The sequence below is a fragment of the Ostrinia nubilalis genome, chromosome 21, assembly GCF_963855985.1.
Source record: "Ostrinia nubilalis chromosome 21, ilOstNubi1.1, whole genome shotgun sequence".
NCBI lineage: Eukaryota > Metazoa > Arthropoda > Insecta > Lepidoptera > Crambidae > Ostrinia > Ostrinia nubilalis.
The window spans coordinates 1,738,020-1,761,638 of record NC_087108.1 but is presented as its reverse complement, the minus strand read 5'-3'; the positions used below and the strand labels follow the sequence as shown (position 1 = coordinate 1,761,638).

The window sequence follows — 23,619 nt, the reverse complement described above, 5'->3', positions numbered from 1 at the left end:
ACCTGAACTCAAGCAAGCGTCTTCCTTGTATCCTCTAGCTCCCTTTTTCCGAGCTCAAGCTTAATCTTAAGAGACTCCTCCTCATCAAAACTCACCGCGAGCGTCTTCCTGGTGTCCCGCTTCTTCAGCAGCAGGTTCCTGACGACGGTGGCCCAGAGCTGCGGCCAGAAGCGCGCGGGCGGCCGCGTGCCCATCGCGCTGCGCAGCCTGCTACCTATCGCCAGGCAGTCCGCCGAGCATGACGTTTTAAGAGACACAGATCGCGTCTCGTTCTCATGAGAGTTATATGAATCACAACTCACTCCTGCAAACTGTTTTAGGAGAAAACGACGTCGCGTCGTGCCACAAGCACACAAGCAAGGGACGGTTAAGGACCAGTTAAAGGCATCAGTTCGCTGCCTCCATTTTCCAGTCTATTTCTTGTCTCTGTCACAGCGCGAACCGCCGCCTTTAGAGACTCCTATGACTCACCACAAGCGTCTTCCTCGTTTCCCACTTCTTTCAAAGACTCAGGCGTGGTCTTAAGAGACTCTTCTAGGTCACCACTTACCGACAGCGTTTTCATCGTGTCCCGCTTCTTCTTTCAAATACCCACGCTTGGTCTTAAGAGTCTTCTCTGCTTCTTACCACAAGCGTCATCCTCAAGTCCCGCTTCTTCTTTCACAAACCCAGGCTTGGCTTTATGAGAGTCTTCTAAGCCACGACCGACTGCAAGCTTCCTCCTCGTCTCTCGCTTCTTCTTCTACAGACCCAGCCTTGATCTTAAGAGACTCCTCCTCGCCAACACTTACCGCGAGCGTCTTTCTGGTGTACTGTTCCTCCATTGACATATCCAGGTGATCCTAAGAGACTCCTCCTCGCCTGAACTCAAGCAAGCGTCTTCCTCGTGTCTCGCTCCGTCAAGATACTCCTCTGAGTCAAGACTTACCGCAGTTTTCTCGTCTCTCGCTTCTTCTTCTACAGACCCAGGCTTGATCTTAAAAGAGACTTTTCTTTGTCAGGACTTACCTCAAGCGTCTTCATCGTGTCTCGCTCCGTCTTTGACAGACCAGGCTTGATCCTAAGCGACTCTGCCTCATCAACACTCACCGCCAGCGTCTTCCTGGTGTCCCGCTTCTTCAGCAGCAGGTTCCTGACGACGGTGGCCCAGAGCTGCGGCCAGAAGCGCGCGGGCGGCCGCGTACCCATCGCGCCGCGCAGCCTGCTACCTATCGCTAAACAGTCCGCCGAGCACGACTTCTCCGGACATTTTCTGGAAAGAGAGAGGATTTATAAGTACCAGACAATCTTTGTCTACTATCCGTTCGCGATAAGTTTGCCGCTGGCGATATGACGTCACTCGAAGGAATGCGTCTATAACTATAGCAAACTATATTGAAAGTATTTTTTATAAATTAGCATTGATAAAAATTGTGCATTTGCGTAAAATAAGACACTCAATTGCGTTTAATCACTAACTAATTGCGATTAATCGCGGTTGAGGGAGGTGACGCGCATTCCACAGACCGGCAAACTTAGCGCGAACGGGTAGTATGTAAATATTTTAGATAGAACTCTCCATAACAGTGTTTCTTAACCTGTGGTCTGAAGACCCCTGGGGGTCCGCGATCATACAGGGTGTCCCAAAAATAGGCACGTCACACTGACACTGGAGGTAGCTGAGTCTAAGACGCATCGAACAAGCTTAATATGTCTATAGAAAAGTCTTATAAGTTTTAAGATATGACCAATTTTTTTTATTCATGTACCTACATATAAAAGTTTGATGAGTTTTGAAATATGACTCATATTAGTTATTTTTAAAAATGGACTTAATATACTTGTTAAATGCGTCTTAAGCTCATTTACCTCTGGTGTAAAACGGTCCGCAGATTTATCTATGGACCATTTAACAATCGTAATTAAATGCCACCTAAAGTCTCGTAATCAAAATTATTGCTGATGTTTTATTAAGGGGGTTCTTAAAAATGTACTTGATTTCCTAAGGGGTCCGTGGACAAAAAAGGTTAAGAAACGCTGTAAATACGCTTCTTCTCACTACTCAATGAAGACTGCGGTATGAAACTCTATAGAAGAATTTTATCAATTTGTTTGAGTTGAAATTAACGAACCGATCCATAATTCGACTTAAAATACCTAGTTTTCTAAACTTAATGGTTTAATAAATTGTTAATGAACTTAATGGGCTGTTTGTAATTTATCGTTTTGTAACGGATGCTGAAAAAAAATAAATCAATAAACAAAGGATATTGTGGATTTTTCGAAAACAACATCCGATATTAAAAATATTGGGATAAAATGCACGCACTTAACATTTAATTGTTGCAATTTATGTTATAATTAACCCCGAATATAATAATATGTAGGTATCATACGAGTACCTTACCTGTTTTCACCATCAATCCCTATTTTTTAAGTGACCGCTATCAAAACAAAATTCCTGTTATGTGTTTACCATATGGGTCACTTAAAAAATAGGGATTGGTGGTGAAAATGGGCATAATACAATAAATCTTCTATATACTAAATCGAATTGTTCCAATGAATGTGGGCAAAAATAAATATTTTTAAATTCAACTTTCAGAATTATGGATACCAAAGGCATATCAATTGGGTCCCTTTGCCCCTATAGGTACCTACGGACGGATCCCTAAAAAGACGAACGAACCGAAACAATCACGAAATTGAATCTGTCACGTATCGAACCTTTCCTATTTCTGCCCGACAAAAGAAAACCACAAAAATATCGACAGAAAATTACCCTCAAAACTTCATGGTCAAACTGCAGTGGATGGCAATCATTGGCGTAACAAAACTTTGCAGCTGGCATGACGTCATCCCCGTAAATAGGTGGGACATAAATTATGGGTTTCCCCATATTGATTGGAGCCACCCTAAGTGACAACGTGACGGGCCCCCTCGGTGCCTTGGCCATTCGATATATGCAGTACCCTACAGGGCTACCTGCCAAAGATTTGGACCAAGGATTTCATTAGTTGGGCCAATAAATCACCACTAAACCCATTGACATACTTTTTCAGAGCCGATTCCAATAAAAGCCATGATCAAATTATTTTTTATAATACTTTTTGTGTTTTCTAATGCAGAATCTCCCATTTTTTTGTGAAACACAAAGGAATTACGTCACTATTTGGCCAACTAAATTGACTATCAATTTCAAAGCAAGTTTATAATTGAGCTTTATGTGCTAAAACTCCATTAAAACCAGACTAGAATACTTAAATTCTTTGAGGTGCGCCTTGAATTGGTTACGTTTTAGTTGCCATTAGTGAGACCTACGTTTTTTCTCTCTTGGTAGTTTTTGCTTGTTCAAAATTGAATAAGTACCTATACATTACCTGTACCTGTAAAAGTGCTTTTTAAAAGCCTATTTGCAAAAATAAATGAGTTTTATAAGTTTTATTTATACCTTTACTACAACCAACATGCACAGAGATATAAAAGGTCGTGACAGGACAACCCTATAGCTACCCTACCGCGCCACTTCCGGTCCAAATTACACGCTGCACCCAAAGAGGGCGCCACTGCTAGGGGATACTATATTTGAATAATTGATTTGTAAAAAACGCACCTGATTTACATTGAAGCCCAAAGTGAGACGCATTTGAAATCGTTGCAAGTTACAACGTTTGTTTAGGTCTCTATGACCTCCATTTCGACAAAGCATATTTGACACTATAGCATCTTTTTAGTTTTAATAGTTGCTATTTTAAGGGCATATTTCCGAAATAATGTTTCTAGGAGAAAGTAACCTTAAATCTATACGTATTCTTAATGCAAATGCCAAATGGGAGTGGATAAACGGCCGCCTTAATGCAAAATTTACCTACACGATCACGAGACTATTCCCACGTCTCGTTCCCACCGCTGCAACTCCTGTAGAGTTTGACCGCCAATAAAAACCCTACCAGTAAAGGTCAAGTTTGTCCCGGGGGAACCTTAAACTGTCATATCTACCTAGGAATTAACATAATTATGAAACTTCATAATGATACATAATAATAGGTAGGGTTACATATAAATCCAAACGGCTGGACCGCGGGCAATACAACAATTTAGTATTTTGCGAGATTTATACTTACGAGTATGCTGAAGTAATCCCTCTGTAAAACTAATAATGATGTTCGTAGTTCTATAAAACTGCGCATCATGTCACTCAGCGTCAGTCACTCGCAGGGACGTGACCGGCGTGATAACCGCAATATTATAATGTACATAATTAATCCAGAATTAATTACTTTTGCCCAATTAGGGCGCAACGCTTTCGGTCTTACGGAGAAAATGAATGTCACTTCTTATTATCTTGTATTGCCAGATAAGTAATGCTGAATGGCGGCGGAAGAATGGAAGAAAAACATTGAAATATAATGTATTTATTGTAGTGTGTGCAAGCCTCCCACTAGGTGTACCAACGATCTGGTGAATGTCGCGGAAGGTGTCTGGATGCGGGCGGCGCAGGACCGGTCTTTGTGGAAATCCTTGGGGGAGGCCTTTGTCCAGCAGTGGACATCATTCGGCTGAAACGAACGAACGATAATATAATTTATTTAGCTTTTGAATTTGAACGTGTATTGAGTCAAAGGACTTATTACTTAGGCTGGGTTGCACCATCTTACTTTAACTTAAACAAACTTCAAATATCTGTCAAACTCTCTAATCTCTGAAGAATCGATGAAAAACCAATAAAAGTGGGTTGAGTTGAGTTTTCTGATGATTTCTTGTGTCTCTAGGTACATTAGATATTGACCTTGGGAAACGTGGCTGTTTTGTCGCAAAAATCTTGAACAAGGAGAAACTAGGAAACCCATCTATTTCTCAATCTATTACTTTACAGATACCTAATAGTTTAGGTATTGAAAACGTATTTTCGATCATAGGACGTGAGCTGTAGATTTTTTAAGAAAGATTTCTGTGACAAACCGAAACCGTGAAGAATATTTAAAATAATTTCCCTAGAAAACTAGAACATGCGACACGATGTTCGCAGTAGCACAGTGTCATCTGCCTAATTTAAGATCGCTTGCACCAGCTGCGGAAGCCATTAGGTCTACGCATAAAGGATAAATTATTCTGCATAGGATTCGCGCCAAAACCGACGCCATGTTTTGTAGGGATAAGACTATCGATATTTAGATGGTAAACTTTATTTATTTAAAATACTTAAGAACATAAATAAAATAAACAATATTAATAACTACTTAACTAAATAAACTAAAGCTAAATAAAATAAATGGTACACAAAGTACAAATAAGAATCCTTAATCTTACTTCCTTGACCCCACAATTCCTTGTTCCACAATGTTTTAAACTATATTTATATGATTTAGGATCTAAAAACAATGTCTGATTTGCACTAGTTCCTTTTAAGGGCTAACAGGCTTTATCAGTAGGTACCATAAAAGTATTTCAATCTTTTACAAAACAAATGAACCAAAAGATGATTATATCATGAGCATTCTTTTTCAACCGACTTCTTTTGAATTATAATCCGCATCGACTGTTTTGTACCTAACGTTTGGATGGATTGAAGCGATCGCGAAATGTAATATTGTCAAAGTTTTTAAAACAGTAGCTTTATCGATACTTGCCGTCGAAACTATATCGATATGCGTTGACCGTGACCGCGCGGTCGCCGCCGTGTCTGCACCATAGCACAACCATAGGGATATTCTAGGCCATAGACAAATCTTCTAGGATATGTTTTGCATTCAAAGAAAAGTTTAAGGAAATCTATGTTAATACATAGAACCAGAACAGAATGAAAAAAACCGAATATTGTATTTCCAAATACTTATGTCTTCTGCTTCCACAAAAAACATTCAAAGAAGCTCTTTTTACTACCCTTTTTACATTTTAATACTTAATGTAAACAAAAGCCAGAAGTAAACCCGAATACAAAGCCTCTCCCCAATAATTTATTAGCATTTCATTAAATTACTGCTGAACAAAGACAACAGGAAACCATAGACGTTCCGCCATCATTAGCAAAATGGCGGAACTGTCAGAAAAGGGCGGGAAGGGGCGCGGCGCCGCACGCGTAGACAATTTGTTTTTATTATTATTTATGATCAATAAATTCTGTGACAAGCTTTAGTGGTAAAAGAAAATAATAAGTTATAGGTAGCTGGTGTAATAAGTTACACAAAAAATCGGAAACTACTGAGAGGGTCGAGTATGAGTGAGCGCATTAAAAAAATGTATGAAAATTTTAGTTTCCGCTAGGGGCGCTGTACAATCCGTCATTGTCATTTTTTACGCGCTCCTCACTAGTGACGACGTTTGATGTTAACTCACACTCAGCCCTCTGTACAACAGTCTCTATGTTAATAAAAAATACATACATTCAAACATATAACCTCCTCCTTTTTTGAAGTCGGTTAAAAATAAGCTGGCATGTTAAAGTCCTATTACGCATATATTTTTAATTTTCTCAGAAAAAAGTATAGTACCTAATTAGTTCTGTGTGAGTCATTTTACTAAGGTGTAGACTTATTTACCTAAGCTTGGCTCTACATGAGACCTGATAATTTTTTCACAGTGCGAGGCATACGGTTCGTCTTGGTAGGCGAGAAGTATAATATGTTTCAAATCAAATCAAATATTTTATTTAGTACTTGGGCAGGGCATATAGTACGCAGAACTGACGGCCGATGGGGCAGCAGGGTTCTGGAGTGGAGGCCGCGTACCGGAAAACGGAGCGTGGGACACGTGCACAAGGTGGAACGACGACATCGTAAAAGTAGCAGGACGCGCTGTACGCTGGCCGCTACCAACCGGGCAATATGGAAAGCATTGGGGGTGGCCTATGTTCAGCAATGGACACCCTATGACTGAGATGATGATGATGATGATGTTTCAGTACTTAGGCTCTTTCCAGGGCGCTGATAAACGTCCCAAATATAGCTTGCCCTACCACCACTTCGGGACAACATATGGGCACATATGGGCTGCTGAGGAGAACTTTTTTTTATGCATAACAAGGCAGGTATTTGACCACAGTCGCACCTGATGTTAAGTGGGATGCAGTCTATGATGGTACATATCTGCCCTGTAAGTGCCTATTCACTCTCCAAAAGGCCCGGATTATAGTCTTCGGGAAAGACAGCAGCAGGCAACGAATTCAAGTGGCGGAAGAAACTCAGTCACCTTTGTCAGCTTTGAAAATAACAGTAACTACGTATACATATTTATCATGTACAATGTTATGAGGAAGAATATTAAATATAAGCCACTCCTATCTAAATGATGTCGATCTATTTAGGATCCGTTATTTATAGCGATGACAATATTAATTGTCATTCCACTGCATCTTGTTACGTCATCTTTGTTTAAATAATTAACTTGACAGCATTTCCTAGTACTATTTATTGATTGCAATGGTTTAGAAATAGCATCATACAATTGGTATCAGTGTTGGAAAAAAACATCGATTAAATTATTTTAAAGCATCACTTTTTAATGTCATGTTTCTAGATCATTGTATTTTAACATTCGTTACACACTGGCACCGTCTCATCTTCCGCAAACCTCGTCTGGGGCTGGTACTGCCGCTGCATCAGCGGAATCCCTCAAGCGACGCAAATATGTAGGTCTTAGTAGTACCTACATGTTTGAGCCATTTGGGGTCGAGACGCTAGGTCCGTGGGGACCAAGTGCTCATCGCCTGTACAGGGAATTAGCCAAGCGGCTGATTGACTGTACAGGTGATAGAAGAGCTGGCGCATTTCTTGGCCAACGAATCAGTTTGGCCATTCAGCGTGGAAATGCAGCCAGCATTCTGGGCACCATGTCACGTTGTTTGGACAGCGATTTGGGACATATTTTTTATTTGTAAATATTTGTAAATATTTAGTCTATGTAGGTTAATTATTTGTATTATTCTTAATCTCTTAATTCTATACTTTTCTGACTGAGTAATAATTTTAGTCTAATTAGTTACAGAGTTATATTGGGGTAAAGTAATTAACATAGGTAAGTAACAACTCAACATTATAAAAAATCCCCTCCCCGTTACTGTCTCAGTATGTTTTATATTTATTTCAATGAACTTTGACGCCGGATTCACAAACATTATATGAGATCTCATAGTGCGCATGAACGCACAGGGTGACATATGAACCAACCACAGAACTATTTAACGCTGTGCGTTCGATTTTCAGCTTCACTTATGCAAGCATCGTTGGTGAATATCAATGATCGAACGTCTAGATAAATGCATGTAAAACAATAAAAAGCTTAGTACGAGCTCTGTGAACAAAATAATGGCGCCCAATTACGTTCTTCCCTGACAAAGCTTTCGCAAACTAAGCTCAAAGCACAACTTTAAAGCTTTATGCAAATCGCAGCCTTTTGAAGTCACGGCGAACTAAGTTGTAGTGACGCGCACGGATATTTCCGATAACTAGTTTTGTGAACTTCCTAAAACCTATTCAAAGATTTTGAGACTCTCAAAATGTGCATAGATAAGGCAAAAGTTTATTAGGAAATGATAACTTATTAATTTATATAAGTACTTAACCTATTTTTTTACGAAAAATTTCAAATTCTTTACGAGTATGTAAGCCCTTTTCAGGACACGTACACGTCTGAAATATATCTTGCCTCATCATTACTCTGGACTGGGCTGGTGCTGAAAAGAAGTGTCAGAAAAAACTCCTGTGTACTACTGTATACCATGTCCCGTCGGTCGATAGCTATAAATCGCTACTTTTTGCTCCGGTTGGCGGCTTAAATTGTATTTATCGATAACATTGTACCGATGAAAGAACACCCCTACAGCTGAGAGCCCTGACGTACTAGGCGTGGGTCGATACCGCGCCTGATAACGTTGTCAACCGATCGAATTTCGGTCTGGGTTGAAGACCTTCAAGGAAAGGTAGATCTACGATAACAAACGACTTATTAAACGTTGAATCACAGAATAATAATTCAAGTGTGGTCATGTATGTAGGCTTTTATAAAAGACTAAATTTTGGTCAATCCACAAAGGTTTTGTGGTTTAGTTTGTGAATAAATGATTCTCTCAAAAAGCCTTGTCGAGTTTTGATAATATGAAGACAACAGATTCAAAGTTGCAATAATATGAACTTTAATAATAATGTGCTTACATAGATTACACGTTTCAGGATTGCAGCTATATTATTTTCTTCCTAACATAATCAATGTAATAAAGTTGTAAAAAAAGAAAACCATAAAGGAAAAGAAGAAGATGTAGAAAAAAAGGAAAACATCTCTCGCGATTTTATCGTTGCTGCCATGCTTCGTACAACAATTATTTTTTTATTAATCATACGAATATTTAATACATGTTAGTCAACCATATACCCCATGACGAAGCCTTCAAAATCACCACAAAATTCTTGGTAAAGTCTACAGGAGCGAAGGTACGGCCTTGACTTTCGGCGTCCTTACGCTCTGCACGCTAGGCGCCAAGTGCCAAGTCTAAGGACATTGTCTTTATTAAATCGATACATTGCTACGTTGCCACAACTAATAATTAAACTAATCAGAATTTTGATATTGCACTAACTTATATTACTGGCACTGGCAATGTCATAATTACAAATACGACGTTGTTAATATTACTCAATTATTCCCCAATAATTATTTCCAATAACAATTTAATCAAATGAGCTTTCCCATGACAAATAATGGAATTGGTTTCTCATCATCATTATCATCATCATCATTATCAAAATAAAAATCTAGGTTTATATGACTAAAAGAATTTAATTTCTCATGTAGGTTATGTGAAAATTCGTTTTGCTTTTAGTACGACACAAAGTCAGTGCTTAGTGCTGGATTTTATCGAAGGACAGTAAGACTGTAACAGACCGACATGTAAGGTATAGTCGACGGCACTTCGGGCTATCCATTTTTATTTCAAAATTGCCTGTATTACAATTACATAAGAGGCTATAGGCTGTTGTCGTCTGTAACTATCTAAAATATAAAACACATAAATCTACTCGAACGTAGTAAATCTTTTGTAAGTAGGTACTATATGTAGGACGTGATACGATAAGCTTCCTAAACCCATACGGCTTCGGCAGGTGTTAGTTCACCTTTGATAGACTAGCCTAAATATAGGCACTAATCGTAAGCCAATTATTTTAAAGCTATTAAAAATGGCGGCGCTTCAGACAAAATACCGCTTTAGTACCAATAAACGGCAATTATTGCACATTAAAGTTGAAATAGTTATACTAAAATTCTAGGAAAATTGGGTTTTTCATGATTGAACTTATTTCTTTTTAAACACACATGCAATTAACAGTATAAGAATAAAGTTCATAACGATTAATTCGATTATGATTTATTATCAACTAGCTTTCCGCCCGCGGCTTCGCCCGCGTGGAATTTTGTCTGTCACAGAAAAACTTTATCGCGCGCGTCCCTGTTTCAAAAACCGGGATAAAAACTATCCTATGTTCTTTCCCGGGACTCAAACTATCTCTATGCCAAATTTCATCAAAATCGGTTGCGAGGTTTAAGCGGGAAAGCGTAACAGACAGACAGACAGACAGACAGACAGACAGACAGAGTTACTTTCGCATTTATAATATTAGTTGGGATTAAAATGAGGTTAAATATAAATAAACAAAGATTATTGACCCAAAACGTAACATTGACTTAATCATAACATGCGTATTGGACTCGTGTATTCCGTACCGCTTTTTCAGTCATCATCATCAGTCCGATTGTGCTAAAAATTACATAATTTTTTGAAAAAAAAACTGACTCTAGGTCATCGTTATAAATGTATTTTTTGATTCCCTTGTAAGTCTTTCTTTCTCGAACACTACAATCTGGGCTTTTTCAAGGCGAGAGTGAATAAGGCACTTACAGGGCAGATATGTACCATCTTAGACTCCATCTCACTTAATATCAGGTACGATTGCGGACTGCGACCAAATACCTGCCTTACTCTGCATAAAAAACATAACAAAGGTATACCAATCATCAAAATTATAGCAACCCTAGTAGATATAGCAATAAACGGTCTGACATGTCTCAACCGGTCGGTTCAACGACACATTCCTTTAATCAATCTATTAATAGCCTATACCTAGAACCCATCTAGATCTTTAATCACATTCAGTCTACACCGAGAAGGTTAATAACACCGACTAATTGCGGCCTCAGTCCATTAGCCAGGCAAACAAGTGCGTTGATTAGTTACCGAACTGTGCCGGCAGAGGGCGCGGGCAGGGCTGACAACAAACAAAAACAACAAGACAATTTACAGCAAAAAATATAGGGGGTTATGTTGAAAAGCTATGTTGGGACGGAGTGCTCTTTGACTTTTGGTTAAGAGAATATAATTTTGTCTGTTTGGCCCAAAGCAAAGGTGACTGAAATTGGACGAGAATGCCATAATGGCATTAATTTCACCTTTTGTACCTTATTTTCATGTGCACAATAAAGTTTATGTGTAAACAAATAGAAATAAATTTTATAATCAATCTTACATTCCATAAGATAAAATATAATAGTACTCAACCTCCTTTTTACACAAAAACTCAAGAGATTTGAATTTTCGTAGCGTGACAGTTTCACAGAACACTACGAGACCATAGATTACGCTACAACTGGACTACGATACAAACCGTAGTAGACTACGCTACGAAACGTAGACTACGCTACGACCGTAGACTACGCTACGACCGTAAATCACGCTAGGACTAGACTACGCTACCACCGTAGATCAGGCTACGACTACGCTACGAACCGTAGATCACGCTACGATTAGACTACGCTACGACCGTAGATCACACTACGACTAGACTACGCTACCACCGCGGCACCGTAAATCACGCTACGACTACCTACACTACGCTACGAACCGTAGACTACGCTACGACTAGACTACGATACGACTACACTGTGCTACGAACCGTTGACTACATAATACTACGACTGTAGAAGCTCCAAGCTACGATTTACTACACGATGCACTACTGCTACGATCGGAAGCTACCTGTATTTCGTAGTCTTCATCCTTTCTACAACAAATTCCTTAGCAAATAACGACAACACCTTTTTTTAGCGTTATTTTACAGACAAAAGTAATAATCTTTTGTCTTACACCGCACTAACAATCTTAATTTTTGTATCTTTTATTGTCTCTCACATATTTTACTGCCTACACCTCTTCTTTAATTACTTTTCACAATATTCCTGAAATGTATAGCGCAAGGCACACATCAATGCCAACTACAAAACAAACCAAAACGACTGAAAGCCCAAACAAAGGCTTACATTTCTCCAATAATTGTATACAATTAGTCCTTCTATTCTCGAATAGCTCAAGCTCTTGTGACGTCAATCCGCACGGTAAGCGTCCCCGGCCTGCATTAGGCCTGGCTTCCACCAATGCGGAGCAGAGCGGAGCGGAGAAGTGTTTTAAATAACCAATCACATTGAATTATTTCCACTTTTTCTCACTTAACGTTAAGAAAGAGCGGGGCCTCCTAACTCAGGTATTATACAAGGAGACCCCAGCCACTTGAAACATAATGTAAACTTTAAAGATACTGAATAAATATTTTTTTCATTTTTCACTTCTTATACCTTCATTTTTCCTCCTCTACGCGCCGCGCCGCTGCCGCTGTCAAATTCTATAGAAAAATTCGTTCGCCCAACACTTCTCCGCTCCGCTCCGCCTTGTCTACCATAGCGGAGACGAGACGAGAAGAGAGGAGAGGGGCAGCGAAGCTGGCCGGTTATTTCCACCAAAGTGGAGCGCAGAGGAAACGAGATGAGAGGAGAGGAGAAGTGAGTTGTGCGTATCTGTCAGCTGTCAGTCTATTGGGGTCTACGAACCCTATGACGCGAGAAAGCGGCGAGAGACGCCCGCTCAGCTCAAAATAATCCGCCCGTCACCTCCGCTCCGCTCCGCTTGACCACCGCGCGCCACCACGGTTGTTAAATTCTATACAAAAATGAGTCCATCTAACACATCACTCGATCCAAATCCACTAAAGCTGAGCGGTGAGTTGATGTGGAAATAACGAAATCTGATTGGTTATTCAAACACATCTCTCGTCTCCGCTCCACTACGCATTGGTGGAAACCACTCCGCTCTACACCTCACCGCCTTTGTTAAATTCTATAGCAATATTTGACGATATGACACTTCTCCGCCCTGCACCGTTCCGCTCCGGCTTCGTGAAAACCGGGCCTTAATCCTAAATAGCCTCTTTTGTGACCGTATTCCAAAAATTAGTCGGCCATTGTGTTCTGAGCGTATACATTTGATGGCGACTATAAAGGAATTATTTATTGCAAATTATGCGCGAGGTTCACGTTACATTCCTCTGGCATTCCGTGCCAAAATGGAAACTAGGCTAGGGTGCCGGGTTTCCTCGTACCTACTTAAAGTAAGTAGGTACGTAGCTTTAGACGTAGTATAGCCTGACCAGGAACATAAAAACCCTGGCATAGAGGCGCATCAATTGCATTTGATAGTGCAACACTGAGTACAGTCGTACCTGTGTTAAATTAATAGACTAACTTTATGTATCAGGATTCATGATTACGGGCTAATTTAATATTTTCATAAATTAACGAAAACATATTATTACAGGTAACCTGGTTTAAATAAATTAAATGAAACCATCAATCGAGCTAGTAGGATTTATTTTATTATTCATCAATAATCAAATTCAGAACTTGAATATTCAACTGCAATGTCTGCTCATGAACGCTTCAAACTCGGTACTTCTTTCCCAATTCCATAAAATTCAACACTTAGAAAGTGACAAAAAACATTAAAATAGGTAGTTGAAACAAACCACAGCTAATTTTCATAGTGGACTGTACTATACGATAAACATGTCAGTCAATTTGACAACCTTTGTTGGAAACATTATTCAATGAAAATATTGTCCGAACCCTTGGTATTTCTCTTCGACAAATACTTTAACACATTGTGAACCACTATTCTTTCACGACTATAAAAAGATTTTAGCAATTTCATGCACAAAATCAATTGCGCACATTTAAAATAAAGTTTGTTTACACTTTGACAGCAATAGACTGACATGCAAGGTGACATGTCAATGAAGTTTTTAGTTATTGTTGCCATTAAAAGAAATTAGTACCATTAGATTTCCGCAACATGGCGAGGGTTTTTATGTTCCTGGTCAGGCTATACATTATAACTCAATGCTTTAGAAGATGGTTCATATGTGGCTCTTGTTGAAGTTTCAATCAAGTGACAACTTAAATTGTTTACTGTCAATTAGTCAGTTTGATATTGTGTGTATAAGTTTGTGGAATAGCACGTTTCCAATATTATTAAATGTCATACACTTTTTATTAAAACTGGCACTGGCAAGATGACATTTATAGCCTGACTGGCCCCCCTACACAAAACGCAAATTTTGATCGAATCGAAAATCGAATCCGTCAAAACTCCATACAAAAAAGGGGCTTTTCGACCACTTTTCGACTGGTTTGCGATTATAATTTACACTTTGTCTAGACCCACAGGAACATAAAAACCCTGGCACAGAGGCGCGTCAATTGCATTTGATAGTGCAACACTGAGTACAGTCGTACCTGAGTTAAATTAATAGGCTAACTTTATGTATCAGGATTCAGGATTACGGGCTAATTTGATATTTTCATAAATTAACGAAAAAATATTATTATAAGTAACCTGGTTTAAATAAATTAAATGAAACCATCAATCGAGCTAGTAGGATTTATTTTATTATTCATCAATAATCAAATTCAGAACTTGAATATTCAACTGCAATGTCTGCTCATGAACGCTTCAAACTCGGTACTTCTTTCCTAATTCCATAAAATTCAACACTTAGAAAGTGAAAAAAACCTTTAAAATAGGTAGTTGAAACAAACCACAGCTAATTTTCATAGTGGACTGTAATATACGATAAACATGTCAGTCAATTTGATAACCTTTGTCGAAAACATTATTCAATGAAAATATTGTCCGAACCCTTAGTATTTCTCTTCGACAAATACTTTAACACATTGTGAACCACTTTTCTTTCACGACTATAAAAAGATTTTAGCAATTTAATTCACAAAACCAATTGCGCACATTTAAAATAAAGCTTGTTTACACTTTGACAGCAATAGACTGACATGCAAGATGACATATCAATGAAGTTTTCAGTTACTGTTGCCATTAAAAGAAATTAGTACCATTAGTTTTCCGCAACATGGCGAGGGTTTTTATGTTCCTGGTCGGGCTATACTTATCTAACTCCCAACAAAAAATTGCCAATTTTTTGTAACGGAGAATTTGATCTCTTGAAACCAATATCTCGAGAAATGTCTTACAGATGTTACGACCCGTAATTGACACCGAATACGTCGCCCGAAGGAAAAATACTCGTATAATAAGCATTCGATACTGCCACTTCGCTTGCATTAATTTAATAATGTCTTTGCTTGCACCAACGCTTGACAAAAAATGATTTGATTTGATTTACAACTTTGTGAGTTAGAAAAGTACTGGTGAAGGTCGCGGTAATAACCTGGATACGGGCAGCGCAACGCCGGTCGCTGTGGAAATACTTTATCTGGCAGTGGACGTCATTTGGCTGACGAAGAAAGAACTGTAGATCCTGGCTACACAGGAGTTGCAGTGGTGGGAACGAGAGGTGGGAATAGTCCCGTTTGACGAACGAACAAAGGTTGAAAAAGGCTTTAAATAAGACAATGCAGACAACAAATTGATAATGGGAAGACTGCGATCGATTAGAGAGGTCAAATCTGTCTAAATGGTATTCCTAATTTAATGTCTGGACTCTTTCTGATTGCTTTTAAGGGACAAAAAATGTCTAAGTCAATATAAGTAACAATGTCAAAGAATAGTTAATTGTCTTCCAAAAAGTCCCAATTTCCCCTGGTTGTAAATGGTAGTAGTTAATTGAACGTAATATGAGTGGTGGCAACCCTATGTAAGTATAAAGGTAGGGCGGGCTCCCTCGCCCATCCGTAAGTTGTGCATTAAGTTCCCTGTGAAAGTGTTCAGTATAGGTACAGTCAATACAGTACGTCTTATAGGTACAGTCAATACAGTATAGGTACAGTATCAATAGCACAGCAGACTGCACTCTTTGTCGAGAAATAAATACATTTTTAGCAATAAAATAATGTAGGTTGACAGTAACCTATCTGCCTAGCTTTTGCCTACGGCTATACCCGCGTTCTGAACTTGTTTCATCAAATTCTGTCCAATAATAACATCCATCCATCCTCCCATACTTTGACATTTAGTTTCACATTTATTTTTTTCACGTTACGAGTTACGGTTTAGATTAATATTCTGTTTGAAATATGTTCCTAACAACTTATTTTGTGAACCATAAATAAATGAATTAGTAAAAGTAGGATAGACTAAAGCCTGGTCCGTGAGCACGTAGAATTTTGTCCAATGACCCCAAGCTACCCATCCTTATCGCGATGAGGATGGGTAGCTTGGGGTCATTGGACAAAATTCTACGTGCTCACGGACCAGGCTTTAGTAAGAAGATAGTAGGAAGTGGGACATACACCGCACGCCCATGCTTGGCCTATTCATCATCGAGCGCCCCCAATAACCTTTGCGTTAACCAGTGAGACAGCAAAAGCTTGCCACTGAGCTTTTGAGATAAGCTGCTTGCGGATGCAAATCAGTCACGTACCCCGCATAGGGTTAGTAGAGTAAGCTCTATTATACTCGTACGTATCTAATAGATCGTTCTTCTCGCTCGTTTTTATAAGGAGATGAGAGGATGTTAAAAATTAGGATGGTGGTGGTGACAAAAACACGGCTACGCTGCTGTATGGTTTAAAGACGAAATGATGTTGGTTGAATTTCAAAATTGGTCATTAATTCAAGATATTCGTCATCAGTTTTTTGTACTTAAACAAATAAGTAATACACGTATAAATGTAGCATCTTCTATAATGTATTTTTCGAGCAGTTCTCCTGCTGGAAAAGTTCACCCACATTGTAAATGGTAGTCTTATCTTATTTAATGTACAGTTTAGTACTAGGTACAAAGTTTTATTCAATTTAGACTATGATACACAGGGGTATGTTCGTAAATGAGCTACATACATTTAATTCCGCTCTAAATAGAAAAAAAATCTTTGTTTTTTTTCCAATAATTGAGCAACGATCTGGAGATGGTCGCGGTAAGCTTAGGCACCTGAATGCAGGCAGTGCAGGACCGATCGTTGTGGAAATCCTTAAAGGCCTCTGTTCAGTGGGATCTTTTGGCTTTAATAATGATGTTTTTGTAATATATTTAACCTGATTCCAAGTGAATACCAGTTGTTTGCTAGTTATTCCACGCCTCCGCAGCGTCGCGAGACACACCGGCGTCGGGCCGACCGCTGGCGGCGGGCCAGCGTGGGCACACGCGGGTTAAGGACGACCGACGGATTTAAGGACGTACCACACTTATAAACCCGAAAAGGTATCGTAACGTATCAACTCGAGGCGGTCAGTATTCTTTGTATGGCTGGTTTTAGTGTCACGCGGACCGTCCATCTGTATAAACTTCTAGGGAGCGTTTTAGAGTAATGCGGTCCGAAAGAACCGCTCCGCTCCCTAGCAGTTCATACAAATCGGCTGTACGGAGCGATCCGCACTGACAGTCCGCGTGACACTAAAACCAGCCTATGAAACTCCACACTGCAACGCACACTTATCCGCACCGTAACATAAACGCCTCGCCTCGCAGTTGACAGCGCGCGAAGGCGATGACAGCTCAGGAAAGGTGATACAGTGTTGATCCCTTTCCGAGTTGATAAGTCTGCTATGAGCTTGCAACGGGGCGTCTTAGCTAGCTCAGTCTGACACCCCGCTGTTTAGTACTAAGTCCCAGTTCGCCTTCTGCGATGAGGGATGTGTACCTATCCAGGATGCCTACAGGGATATTTGACCAAGGAAACGCACAATCAATAACACAATGGCACTTTATAATCTAGGTTCCACAATAGTTTACTTATTCTAGTTTCACTGACTCTAAATCGCTATCGTTTAATAATGAGCAAGTTTACAAGTACTTTACAAGTTATATCACAATTTACTAATTACAACAAGAGGAATAACGACGCGCCCGGTTCGCGTCCCGTTAGCTAGCTTTCGTATCCGCGAGAGGGGCGGCGCCCTGTGCGAGGTTTATCGAGTGTTAGTCTGGATACTTATAACTAGGGGGGTAGGATGTGGTCCGATTAGCTCGAGCCAGAGACCGAAGCCTCAATAGTGAGCGCGACCACTGGGGAAAGGCGTTGGACCTACGGGGCGAGGGGGCGTGAAGTTCAGGAAGGGTGGCAGCAGGATTGCTACCGCAGGTTCGGGATGAGTATCTCATGCACTACTCGGTAAGGACGAGAACCGGTTGGCTATCAACGATAGAACGTCTCGACACGACGCTTTATGGCAAGCCGCGGATTAATGACGAGGTATCGGATCAAGCCAAAGTCGAACAGTTAGGGTTAGTAAGGAACAATGTGGATAGCTATTCGCTAGGGACTCTTTGCAATGCAGCCGAGGGAACGATAGACGCGCGCGCGAACGTCTGGCTATTACAATGGCTCCCGAGCGAATGCTAGGCGCCCGCGGTCGCCGCCGTCTCTTATATTAGCTCGGTCCGTGCGGCGTGCGGCCGCGCAGCCGTAGGGTTGTCAAAATCTCTGCGCTCGGTGCTAGGGCTGTCGATGCGTCGCGGGGCGCGTCACATCCTCCCTTGTTTTGGAGATTTTTACCTGGAAAAATCACAAGTCTGGTACATAAAGGTTCTTCAAGAACAACTAAAATTCATGTCAATAATAAGTTATTTTTGGGTAACTTCATAACGAGTAAAAATTAAAATATAAAACATGACTGAACTTGTGCTTGATCATTAGCCCAATAATAACTCCTTATTTAAAACATGACGGGACATTTATGTACTTATAATAATATTAGCTAACTTGGTCTTGAAACAATGTTATTAAGATACCCTTAATTTTTTTTTTGCTTACAATGAACTAATTAAACGCTAATTTTAGCTAACTTAGTTTTGAAACAATGTTATTAAGATACCCTTAATTTTTTTTGCCTACAATGAACTAATTAAATGCTAATTTTAGCTAACTTAGTTTTGAAACAATGTTATTGAGATACCTTTAATTTTATTTTGCTTACAATGAACTAATTAAACGTTAATTTTAGTTAACTTAGTTTTGAAACAATGTTTTTAAGATACCTGTAATTTTTTTTTTTTGTTTGCAATGAACTAATTAAACGCTAATTTTAGTTAACTTAGTTTTGAAACAATGTTATTAAGATACCTTATACCTTTTGTTTACAATTTACCAATGAACTAATTAAACGAGTCTGTTGTTTACTTTGTTATTACGAGTATTCGATTATTACTTAAAATATTTATTTAATACAATAATAGTATGCATGGCACTTGTTATTATTATTTCTAGTTTACTAGTTTAATTATTTAAATTACCATACTCAGAATAGGCATCTGGTTAATGTTAATAATCTTTACAATTATTAAAAGTTATATAAGACAATGGCAGTTAAGGGGTTAAGTTTTAATTACAATATTACTTCTTAATGTAAATGGAATGCAGCCTGGCGCGGCGCGCAAACATTAGGCAGGTAAAATCTAGTTATGAGTCATCTAGTAAGCGAGTTCTGTTGATCGCCCGTGGCGTATAGAAAAAATGCGTTTCACTGATAATATGCAAATGAGTTCGCTCGGTGAATCGTTCTTACAATGTTTGTTTACTACGAGTATTTAAAAGTTATCGAGAAACTGGTGTGGTAGTACTATTGACGCGTAGCAAACCGGTTTGTTATTTATGTGAGTTTAGGTTGTGAGTTACGAGTAATTAATAATGAGGTTTGCGTCAATAGTTATTTAACGAGATTAAATAGAACAATTGAACGATTCAAATTATACAGGGTTATTATCTAATGATAATTAATACTTATAGTTTATGTGATATTTAACGAGATTAAATTCAAGAACTGAATGATCTAGATTATACAGGGTTGCTATGTAATGTTAATTGATACTTTTACGTTATTGACTTGTTTTTAATATTGATGAATTTACTTTAACGAGAACTGACTAGACAATTACTAAGTATTTTGTATCTATCTATTAGAAACCTGACTTAGGTATAAAGTTAAGCTACGAGTAAAAGTTACTGGCCTTGTTCAGCTGGATCTGGATTTGGCGGTGCTCGCCTCGTCATGCCGCGCCTCTTCTTTCTCCCCGGCCGCCTCCTGGTCTGGTCCTCAGCTCGGGTCGGCTCCTCTCCAGGGCCGGACTCGCGCCAGTCCAGGTCTTGTGGGTAGTCGACGGTGTCGACATCGAGGATTTCGGTCCAGTCTGTGGACCGGTTTGATGATTTGGGTAGTGGTCTACTCGGGTCTGTAGACACTGCGCCCCAGGGTTTGCGTGCGTTGCTAACTTGGCAGGTTTTGCAGTTCTTGACGTACGTTGACACATCTCTGTACATACCGGGCCAATAATATCTCTGTGATATTTTGTTCAGTGTTTTTGCTGTTCCCAGATGGCCTGCGGTTGATGTATCGTGGTTTTCTTTCAGGATCTGGTCTTTTTCATTATTGTTTATGCATAATTTCCAGTCTGGTGATGTTTCTGTTCTTAGTCCGTATGCGTGATTTATTATTTTCCTGTATAATCTCCTGTTTGACATTTTATAATCTTTGTTTCCGTTTTTCTGTAGTTCATGAATTTTCTTTTGGATCCAGTCTTTTTTTATTTCTTGTGTTAAGCGTGTTACGTGTTTATTTATTACTTCTTGATTTTTAGGGTTCCGTGAATAGTCTTTTTTCTTGATTGGTTTTTCGTGTGCGAGTTTGATCTTGTGTTTTTTCTTACTTGTCGGTGTTTCGGCCATTTCGTATGTAGGTACGATGTTGGCTTCTGTGTTTTTTCTTGACGTTGTTCCCACTTGTTCCCCTTGCTTGGTGCTATCTTTGGGCCATTTTATTTTGGCTCCTATTTTATCCAATATGTCCATGCCAATCAGTATGCTCGTGATTTGTGGATGATATAACACTTGGTGGTTTATTGTTTTTCCCTTTATATTTATTTCCAAGTCTAGTGCTTCTTTTATTCGAGTTGTGTGCCCATCTGTCATGCTAGCTGTTATGCTTACTGTTTTCGGTTTCAGGTTTCTTTTTACGAATTTCTTGTACACTTGCTCGTTGATGTATGATCTTGTGGCGCCGGTGTCTACGAGTGCTTGATGTTTTTCGCCTAGTATCGATATATCTACGAAGGGACGGTTGTCTTTAATTTGCGGACTTGTGTTTATTGTCATGGACTGTGTGTACTCACTTGTTTTCTTACAACACTGTTTACTCATTTTGCCGATCTTGCCACAACCGTTACAAAATAGTATTTTCTTACTTCTGCAATCTTTCATCGGGTGTCCTTGTTTTCCACAGCTCCAGCAGCAAGTATTTGTGTTGTAATTGTGTATGTATGATGCTGTCTCCTTATGTCCTTGATTTGTGCTTGTTTCGTGGTAGTTATTTCGTGGTTCTCGTTCTGTGAAGCTAGTTTGACGTTCTGCTGTGACATTTTCATAGTCGTTTGCCAGTTGAATTAATTTGCTTATCGAGTCGACTTCTGATCTCTTGATATAGTACTTGTATTTTGCGTTCATGTTTTCGTAGATTCTATTTATTTCTTCTTCCTTTGACATTTTCGCGTATCTGCGCATGAGTGTTTGTATTTCAATGAGGTAGTCTGTGAATTTTTGGCGGTGATGTTGCCTATAATTCACTATTTTAGCTAACAGGTCACTGTCACGGCTCAGAAATGTCAATGTGAAGAGTTCTATGAATTCGTTCCATGTAGTGAACGAGTTTTTATTATTTCTATACCACAGTACGGCCTTTCCTTTCAGGAATCTGGGGAGCACTTTGAGCACTTTATCTGGCTTGACCTCGCCCGATGACATGAGTTCGTCCAGTTGCTCTAGGAACTCCACTGGGTCGTTGTATGTGTCAAAACTTAGGTTCCATCTGGCCGTTATGCTTTCAGTCTGATCTACGGTGTACGACATGTTTGGTTCTTGCTGCATCTCTGTGTCTTCAAAATCGGTTTCTGACTCACTGTTAGACTGTTCTTCGGAGGATTTACTGGCGGACTGGACTGGTTGATGGGACTGCTTGGTTCTGAGTACTTCTGTGAGGTTCTGTCTCAGTTCTTGTACGGTTCTGTTCTCCGTTTTTATGTTTCTTCTTTTGCACTCGTTCTCAAGTTCTGTCTTCTTGAGTTTGTATATCCAAGATGTCGGTTCTGACATGTGTGATTATCAATTTGGTGCGAAGTTTTGCTTTCCTTGTGGTCTTTCGCTTCTCTAGCGATCTGGTGGTCCCTGTAGGTTCCGTGGGTTATTTAGTTGGGCGCCATTGCAACGGGGCGTCTTAGCTAGCTCAGTCTGACACCCCGCTGTTTAGTACTAAGTCCCAGTTCGCCTTCTGCGATGAGGGATGTGTACCTATCCAGGATGCCTACAGGGATATTTGACCAAGGAAACGCACAATCAATAACACAATGGCACTTTATAATCTAGGTTCCACAATAGTTTACTTATTCTAGTTTCACTGACTCTAAATCGCTATCGTTTAATAATGAGCAAGTTTACAAGTACTTTACAAGTTATATCACAATTTACTAATTACAACAAGAGGAATAACGACGCGCCCGGTTCGCGTCCCGTTAGCTAGCTTTCGTATCCGCGAGAGGGGCGGCGCCCTGTGCGAGGTTTATCGAGTGTTAGTCTGGATACTTATAACTAGGGGGGTAGGATGTGGTCCGATTAGCTCGAGCCAGAGACCGAAGCCTCAATAGTGAGCGCGACCACTGGGGAAAGGCGTTGGACCTACGGGGCGAGGGGGCGTGAAGTTCAGGAAGGGTGGCAGCAGGATTGCTACCGCAGGTTCGGGATGAGTATCTCATGCACTACTCGGTAAGGACGAGAACCGGTTGGCTATCAACGATAGAACGTCTCGACACGACGCTTTATGGCAAGCCGCGGATTAATGACGAGGTATCGGATCAAGCCAAAGTCGAACAGTTAGGGTTAGTAAGGAACAATGTGGATAGCTATTCGCTAGGGACTCTTTGCAATGCAGCCGAGGGAACGATAGACGCGCGCGCGAACGTCTGGCTATTACAATGGCTCCCGAGCGAATGCTAGGCCAGGGTTGCCAACTCTACGTATTTTTACGTAGATCTACGTATTTTAAGCCTTCCTTGCAAACCTACGAACTTTAGTCCCAGAATCTACGTATTTTCTATCAAATTTGCAAAATAGGCTGAATGGGCATCGTTTCCTTTACTTTCGCGAAAAAGTTCATACTCGTTAGTTAGTACTAACATAAGAAACAGGCTTCACACTGATACGCTCACAGGATTACTTTACACGAAAAGTGGTTTAAAAAAGAACCGCGAGTCTTCGCAGGAACACATTATGCATTTTAACAAATATTATGTATAAATTTAATTTGTCTGAAAACATTTCTGAAAATGATACACAATATAAGTGTACTTTACTACTTTTAGGGTAATATAAATT

General features: G+C 39.7%; 1 protein-coding gene across 1 annotated transcript in view; it reads right to left on the bottom strand.

The window, feature by feature from the left end:
* The window catches only part of LOC135082419 (cholesterol transporter ABCA5-like), a 39,686-nt gene extending 39,121 nt beyond the window's left edge, over positions 1-565 (bottom strand). The window contains exons 1-2 of the mRNA XM_063977214.1: positions 472-565; positions 96-304 (exon numbers count right to left, since the gene is read on the bottom strand). Coding sequence (XP_063833284.1) covers positions 96-304; positions 472-565 — 303 coding nt within the window. The remainder of the gene's footprint in view (positions 1-95; positions 305-471) is intronic.
* Between the last annotated feature and the right edge of the window lie 23,054 nt (positions 566-23,619).